Consider the following 8,782-nt stretch of genomic DNA (forward strand, 5'->3'; position numbering starts at 1 on the left):
TTAAACACACAAAGAGCCAGCTACCAGGAAAATACAGTGCAGCCTGATAGAGCAGATCAGTGACACAGCACTCTGACCACACAGCTAGAGAACGTAGGAGCTTCACAATGAACAAATATGCTACAGTCCATCCCTTTCCCCATAGGGGGTGCAGTACAAAACATCACCAGGAACCCCCTCAGCTCAGAATTAGGATTTCAGTAACCTATTCCTAGCACCTATATAAATACTTCGTAGGCTTAAGGCCCACATGTGAGAAATAATGCTTCGAGGTGTTTTCAGACTATGATCCCCAAACAGATGCAACTGATAATGTAATCCCCTCTACTGTCATTGTTCAGTTTCTCTAGGAAAAACTCCACCTACTTTACTAAGCCCAACATTGTGGTATTTCTTTTCCATTATTTTCTTCACTGGTTCCTCCTCCTTGAAAGTAATGAAGCAAAATCCACGCCTCTTGTTAGTTTTGTTGTCCATGGGGAGCTCTATCGATTCAACCTGGTAGAAGAAAGTGATTTTATCTTTTAGCCTGCCACTCATGACACTTAAAAATGTTTCTAACAGGTTGTATTTGTTCACTGAAATTGTTTAGACTTGAACATCATAATGTGCCTCCTCTGTAGGGCTTTACATCACCTTCACTGGAAATAGTGTTCATAACTGTGCAAAATGTCAAAAAATCCTCTAACTCATAGTATCATCTGGCCATTCAGGAACTCATGCAAAATATGGTGCACAAATAAAATTTCAGTTGTGCTGGATAAATAAGTCTCAGTTTGACTTTCAGTTTTAACTCAGTTAAGGCTGAAGTAGCTAGGTGTTTCAAACCTTGAGCAGACCTAAACCTTCAAGTTTCATACAAAAAAAGATGTAGCTTTGTGCAGTGCATAGTTCTGTTCATCCACAACAGCTGCTAAAATCATATATTAAACAGGACAAATTTTACATCTGACCACAAACACAGAGTAAAGTTCTCCTTACATATGGCACAGGAGACTTCAGCCTAGGCAAACAGTAGTTAGAGTCTATAGTCCAGAGCAAACTGTCTGTAAGGTAGTAAGATGGCAGGTATTTGACAATTGAACTCCCTGATAACTGACTTGTCATGACCTGATGCTGGGAACATATGAGAACTAATAGGGAAGCAGCAGCTGTACCAGACTCATGTAAGGCCAGCTTTTAAGGACTGCAGTGGTATTTTGTTCACCTGCACTACCAAAAACTGGGGACAGAGAGAGACAGAGACTACACAGTTGCATAAAATTTAGGCAAACTGTCTGAATCTGTGCCATAGCAGATCAGCTGGGGTGGCTGAAGAGCATCTCACCCAACTGACCAAAGCAGCATGCTCAAAAACATTGCCTCCCATGTCTGTTCCAGTCAAGACTGCCAGACATCCCATGAATCAGTTCCTGACTCTGACTTATCCCAGCTCCTCGTTCCATTAACTGAGTTTATGCAACTCAAAGCCTCTAATTAATATCCTTACCATTAAATTCTGACTACTAAGACACATGGAGCTACACTGGCCATTAAGCTTACAGTAGCATCCACACAGGTTGCATTTGGGGGCTGCTTTTTATTACTAAATTTGTGAAGACAGAACAAATTCTACAAGTATAAGCAGTTTATTTCACCACGTACCTCACCAAAACCTCCAAAATATTCCCTTATTTTCTCCTCAGGTGTGTCTGGAGATAAGCCCCCAACAAAAATCTTTTTAACGGGTTCTTTTGTTTTCATGGCTTTCGCTCTTTTTGGATCAATGACCTTTCCATTCAGCTTGTGTTCTTTCTGGTCCATGACCTGTGGAAAATTAAAACACAATCTTACCTGCAGTTCAAGCTAAATGTTTCACTGACGTTTTGAGCAAGGACCAGCTATTTTATACTTAGTTTTTTTAATACTATCACTTCAATTTCAATACTTTGATTACAGCAATAATTTGTTGCACAAAACCAAACAGTTCCATGATTTTAATCACCATCCACTGACACAGACAGTTCTGACAAAGCCTTTCAAGAGTCACTTGGAGCCACGTATCACCCAAGTTCCCTTGAGTAAGAGCATAACATTCCTCAGAAAGTACTCTACAATCCCATCCTCAAACCTCATGAGGAAAAGAATCTGTACTTCAGATATCACCAACAGTCAATGAAGGTGAAAACTTTTCAGCGTCCTGTGTCAACAGCATTTTAGAAAGGTTAACAGCTAATTTTTGCCTGGATAAAGCCCAGATCTGTCAAAGCCACTGGCTCTACTCTAGGGGTTCATGTTGCAGCTCTGGAATGCAAAGACTTGAAGTTCTTTGTAAACTACTGCTTTCACAGTAGTAGGCAGCAGACATTTATATACAGTATTTTTAAAGCGCTCAAGTCCAGCTGTTTGCAGTACGCTCCCCTGTAAGTACCCAAAGCCATACTTTGGGAATCACTGCTGGTCCTGGTCACTGCATCACGAGTAAGATGGTTTAGGAAAAATAAACATTTCAATAAGCATCTTAAATATATTGTATCCCAGAATCATCTTTAACAGCTCAGATACAAACAACTATGCATACAATCATCTGCATGCTGTATCTTTGCTACCTGAAATCGAACATGTTGTTTCATTACATTAATACTACCTTATCTACACTCTCCGATTCTTTGAAGAGTACAAAGCCAAAGCCTCTTGATCGCCCAGTGATGGGATCTAACTTCAGAGTGCAGTCTACAACTTCACCAAATTTAGAGAAATAGTCCTTCAGGTCTTTCTTTGTAGTGTCCCAGCTAAGGCCGCCGATAAACATTTTCCTGTTAAGACAAGATGGTTAATCTGTTAACATGTCTTACCCAAAATCCTGTACTGTCAAGCTTTATGAGCTCCGTTACCTAATGTAAGGAACAGCAGAATTTTATCAGTGACACGACACACACAGACCTGCACTTTTTGAGAACTTGCTTAAACAATCCCGGCAGGATTAGATAAAGACCTACATGTACACACATGAAAGTTTTGCACCACCTTCCGCTGCAGTTGCTTACTCTGCTATCCCAAGAAACTACTAAGAGTGACAAAAAGATATTTTACTACTTCCTTGCATCTCCACCACTACTGACCCACCACAGGCTTAATTCCATTTAGTTATCTACGGAGCCTCCAAACAACTGCTTATAAAACAAACACAGGCAGAACAGCTTTGTAAGGCAGCACAGTTAAACAGAAGCGTTTATGTACTAGTCTGGACTGGACATATGCCAATATTAGTAAACTAAACTAACTAACTAAAGTTTAGTCAACTCTCCTTCCCCAGAAAGCAGTAAAAAAGTATTGGATGGTCAAAGCTTCTCTTTCCTCCCAAAAACATGATATAAACACCTGGCATAATCCAATACAATCACGAGAATATCTTCCCAATATACTACCTGCAGGACCAGTGTTGATGGGCAAATGTGTACATTTTACTCTGATCATGACTTGTATTTTCAAAAGCATGCTGGAAGCTTGGAATCAAACCATAACCATCCCATCCCATTAGTAAGCCACCAAAAAAAAAAGGAAAGAAAAATCAAGAACCACTGCCTCCAGAGGAAACACTTCATGATTTGCATCAACTAAAAATCAAGCCAATATGCACACAAATAAAACATTCCTAGTTATTAGGCATAGGGCTTATGCACCCATTCAAAAGAGGATTTGATTTGAGATGATCTCTAATACTGGTGAAGAAGATTTTACAGCAGGCTGAAAACAGGAAGTATGATCCACTATGATCTATAAAAACGCTTTCTACAAAGCTTTGTCTGTTTTCACTGTACCAACTTATTCCACAATTGCACACACGGTTATCAGAAAACCTGAAAAACCACTGTAGCACATTTCCAACTTCTCCACTTTCCACACACATATATTTCTGCCAATCATGTACAATCGTGTTGTACTTCCACAAGTCAAACTCTCTCAAATCAAAAGCTGCTCGTGTGAACTAACTCTATTGAATTAGCTGTGCTCTTACAGAATTAACAAGAGCATTCAGTTTCTGACAAACATATCTAACCTCCATACAGATGAGGGGGTTCAGGAGCTTCAGATGTTTCTATAAAAAGTCTTGAAGTCTATAAACAGGAGTACTGATTCCCCATCCCTTTATCCACTTTTTGCAGTAGTTCCAGAACTCTCTCCAACAAAGCACCAAAACCTCTTTCTAGTATGACATCTTTTCACCTTCAGGACCCATATGGAAAAAATGGTCCACACTGGTAAACCAGCAGCCTCCTACCAGTATGGACAGTAATTCAAAGTATTCTTTGTGCCCTTGTGTTCATCCATCTTTAAGGTTCTTGTTTGTTTTGTGCGGTTTTTTTTAAGCAGCAAAACAGAACACCTACAGAGGATGCAGCATCCTATTTCTGACACATGGGGGATAGTGATCCTCTAGCAGTTACTACCAAACACACACTTGCTACCTGACATACAAAACACCTGTTTTAGTTATCAACAAACCATTTAATATAAACATACAAAACCTGGTTTATAGTTATTAACAATCAACATACAAACCCCTGCTTTACATCACCAAGCACATGACAGACCAAGAACTTGAGTGTGAAACTGACAGCCCTCTGAAGGATTTTCTTCCCACCATTCAATAACTGCATCTGTGAGTCCAGTTACAGAGCGGCAAAACATGACTGCTTCAGCTTGCCACTACAGAAGTTGACAAACTACTGCTCCACTGCAAAACTGAGGTCAGATCAAGGCTACAACACAAACATGAGTGCAACAAACAACTAAGGTGCAATGTCACAGTGCTGTCAAAAGCTTGTAAAATATGTACGTTTCCCAAACCACAGTTTGGCTGGTGTAAGTCACATCAGCACATACAGTTTTCCAAAATAAGTTACCAGAAGGGTACTGGGAAAGCTTTCAAGCTTCAGACTTAGCTAAATAGAGCACAGACATCACCGCAACTACTGGCTTTGGCCTGCCTTTGACAGGCTAGTCACAACTTTCCTGGCAGCTGCCAACATGTGCATTTCTCAAGTCCACAGCTCTCACAAAGGAGATCCGAGGGTATGAGAACATGCACACTGTTTTTTCCTGAAGACACTGTCTCTAATTCCTAATGCAAAAGGAAATACCAATGTACCCGCATCCAGTGGCTACCAAGGATGTGCTGTTTTCCCTCCACTACCAAGAGAGCTGTCAAACTGTTTTCTGTACAGCATTACCCATAAGTATTAACAGGTCAAAAAAACAATTAAACTAAACTACAAGTCAATGTATGCTACATGTAATCACTGCCCAGTGTCACTGCACCACTCACTGACAACTTTTTCTGGCTGTGTTGACTCAAAAAAAGAGACTTCCTCATGAAAACCCTTTAATGGGTGTGTATTAAAGGGCAAAAAGTAAAACGAACACGCAAACTGCAAAAGTACTCAAAGCCATTAAGAGCAGGCAAGAAGTAAAAAAAACATTCTAAGTTTTCACTAACCCTAGCAAAGGTTCCTGTTCTCTCTCTTCCTGCTCTCAGCAACATCCTGGGTTATTACAGGAGGAGGAAGGTTTCACAGCACATCTCTACAGGACACAGTAGCTAGTGTTCCTTTATCCAGTTTATTTTCTGCCTTGATCAAAACCGGACCTGCAGCTTGAGTTTCTTATTGGCCTGACAGGAGACAGCATACAGCAGCAGTCTGTCCTGTAACTGGATTTATTATATGTGAATTTCACTTGCTATATAAAAGCGACACTACCCCATGCCAAGCATGAGGCAGAGACCCTTGGAAGATTAAAAGCTGCCTTCATTCGTAAGCTGTCACCTAAAGCAATCTTCCTCACAGGAAGTTTCATGAGAAAAGGAGGAATGATCTAAGATGAGAAGTCAAGGTGCCTCACGCCTCTCACTGACACACAGCTGACATACTGTTTATGTTTGCAACATAGGGCAACACTAAGTGATTGCAACCTGAGCACTCAGTTACATTGACTTACAGTCCTTAACACATGCACCGAACATTTGGAAAAAAAGAAAAAAAGTTTGTAGTTTGGCACACATCACACCAGATGTACAAACTGCCGTGGGATTTGGGTTGACAGCGGCACGAAACTTTGCCCACCTGACAGCAGCATCTGGAACTCTGTGACAGCGCTGCTCCCACTGATTTCGAAACCGACCCAGAGCACCCCGTCACCCCCGACTCCCTGCAGTGCCGAGGAGCAAACCAACTACCGACGCGACTGCACTTTCCAAGAGCACACAAGGCCCCCGAGCCGCGTTTAGGTTTGCAGCCTCCAGGTGAGCCGCCAACTACCGCCCGAGCCGCTCTGCTCCGGGGAGAGCAACGGCCCGCCCCCCGCGGCCGCTGCCGGAGCGCGGCCCTGCTCGCCTCGGTCACTGTCGCGCCGCGGGGGGCTTCTTCCCCGCTCCTCACGCCCCACTGCTCCCGGAAAACAGGAAGGCGGTGGAGGGGGGGGGCCGAGCGGCGCCGCCCGCCCGAGCCCCGCCGGCGGCCCGCCCCCGCCGGCTCGGCCCGGTACGTGACGTCGCCGCGGCGCCAAGTAAACAAACAGGGCGGCGAGCGGGGCCGCGCCGGGCCAGGCCGAGCCAAGGGGCGCCGGACCCCGCCGCCCGCCCCAGCAGGACGCCGCCGAAGCGACAAAAGCCGCCGGGCGCCCGCGCCGCCCCCGCCGCTCACCCCTCGTCCTCCTCGTTCTTGCTGGCGTCGATCTTGGCTCCCTCCGACTCGATCCCGCCGCCGCCGCCGCCGCCTCCTCCCCCGTCGGCGCCCCCCGCCCCAGCCCCCGCCAGCCCCTCAGGCTGCTCCGCCGGCTCCGCCGAGCTGCCTCCGGCGCCCGCCGCGGCCGAGTCCATGGTGAACTGCTGCTCCGACATGGCGCCGGCGCCGCCGCCGCTGACCCGCGCCGGCCGGCCGGCGACCGCCCGCCGCCCCCGGCCCCGCTGCCGCTTCCCCGCCGAGGCCCCGGCCCCGCTCGCGGCCCCGGCGACAACACGAGCACGCCAAGCCCTCCTCCTTTCGCTCGCTTTTTTTAATGGCGCCGCCACCGACCCAACCTAAAATGGCGGACGGAAGGAGCGCGGCGGGCGCGGTCACGTGACGCCGCCTCCCGGGGAGCAGGCGGGGGGGGGGTGTTGCGCCGTCCCCGGAGCCGCCGGCCTGTGGTGACCCGTTGCCCGTGGGCGCCTCGCCGCTCCTCGGGCCACCTGCCGCCAACCGCAGCGCTTTTGGGTTTTTCGGGTGGCCGCTGCGGAGCAGGGCACGGGGCGGACGGCGGCTCGCCGTGAGGCCGAGCGGGCCCGCTCTACAACCGGCAGGTGCCGGGCATCTGCCCGGCGCGGGTCTCCGAGGCTTGCGGGGACCGGAGCCCGCAGGGCCGGCCGGCGCTGAGCTCCCGGGCACCTCACAACCTGCGGACAGCCCCTGGAGCATCCAGGGCCTGAAGGCACCGCAATGAAGCTTTTACCAAAAAAAAAAAAAAAAATCCCCACCCAAATTTAAAGCATGAAGGGCTACAGGTTGAAGTAAAAATTGACTCTTAGGCAGGTGGTTTTTGGTCTATTAGCAAGTGTAATAGCAAAGCCACATCCTAATGGCAAAAGCTTGCAGCCCCCCGGAGGCACTGCTGGTAAGAACAGCTTCTGCATCCAGCTGCACTCTGGAAAAGTTAGGAGAACAAAGTCATGTACCACCGTGGCTTCTCCCAGTGGCCATGATGCTTTAGTCTGTAGCCAGGGGTGTCAGCGAGTCCCCTCGCCTTCAACCTGATTGCTAAGATGAGACAAACCTCCCCAAACCTAGCAACTGGTTAACCCACAGCAGTTACAGCATGCAGCCTTCTGTATGACAGGAGGACAAGAAAATAAAACACCCAACGGCCTAAGAGAAAAATAAACGCTGAAATGACAGTTTGGAAGCTTTTAGAGAGAAACCTCTATCCAGACTACTCCCTTTAGAAGTTTGCAAGACCAGTCACCCCTGTGAATTAGCTATTCATGTTTCACTTTACTCTTCTAACAGCCAAGGTTTATTTTTGATGCACAACCAGATACTCATGTCAACGAAAAAACTTTAAGGCAGGCTGCTGCTATCCTTTGGCCTCAAGCAGAAATGTGTATGCTTGCTTACCCATCCCAGCTGTTCTAGTCAGAAAACAACCTGCTGGCTAAAGCAGTTTCCCTTCCCCAGCAATCATTTGTTCAGACTTTTGTTATGTTGCTTGCTTGTATACACAAGATGGAAAACCTGTTTTCTGATCCAGTTGAGAATAATCCAGTGCAGGATCTAACTTAAATGAATAGATCCCAACTTGTACAGAAATTAGTTGCTGACACTAAAGTTCAGGAACTTGTAATCTCCTGCTTGCAACTGGAACACTCCAGGAGCAATTGCTCTAGGGAAGTAATTTGGTTTTAGAATGCTCAAGGCTACAACTTAAGTGCTTGAAAAACCTTGGAAAATGATAGCAATCTCACCTTCCAACCCCTCAAGCAGTACCGAGCTGAGGTACGGCTGTAGTTCTAGATCCCTTGAGATGTATGAAATCGGTCATATTGTGCCACAGACCACTCTCTCCCTTTCTGCAGCTGGCAGGAGACAACCCTGCTGTCTTCCACAGTGATGCTAACTCAAGGCACTATGGTGCTCTCAAGACAGGTCAGGAAAAGAAGTGGGTTGTACTGACCTGTATAGACAATAACCTTGTCTTGAGCCATTTATGATCCACCCTTCTATACAAGTACAGTTATACCACTGTAAGCCAACAGCAAAACTACACA

At 46.4% G+C, this 8,782-nt stretch overlaps 1 protein-coding gene across 6 annotated transcripts in view; it reads right to left on the bottom strand.

Annotated features, from left to right (window-relative positions):
* Window positions 1–7,078, bottom strand: part of HNRNPD (heterogeneous nuclear ribonucleoprotein D) — a 10,528-nt gene extending 3,450 nt beyond the window's left edge. For 3 of the 6 annotated variants that reach the window (XR_012651272.1, XM_075033686.1, XM_075033677.1), the window contains exons 1-4: window positions 6,684–7,075; window positions 2,627–2,795; window positions 1,645–1,806; window positions 367–498 (exon numbers count right to left, since the gene is read on the bottom strand). Coding sequence is in view for 5 of the 6 variants with exons in the window: in XM_075033686.1 (XP_074889787.1) it covers window positions 367–498; window positions 1,645–1,806; window positions 2,627–2,795; window positions 6,684–6,880 (660 nt within the window). In the remaining variant the exon portion in view is untranslated. Of the gene's footprint in view, window positions 1–366; window positions 499–1,644; window positions 1,807–2,626; window positions 2,796–6,104; window positions 6,348–6,683 lie in introns of those variants that run through there. The other 3 variants (XM_075033667.1, XM_075033658.1, XM_075033697.1) reach the window with 2 other exon arrangements.
* Window positions 7,079–8,782: the final 1,704 nt, after the last annotated feature.

This window comes from Buteo buteo, chromosome 1, assembly GCF_964188355.1.
Source record: "Buteo buteo chromosome 1, bButBut1.hap1.1, whole genome shotgun sequence".
Lineage (NCBI taxonomy): Eukaryota > Metazoa > Chordata > Aves > Accipitriformes > Accipitridae > Buteo > Buteo buteo.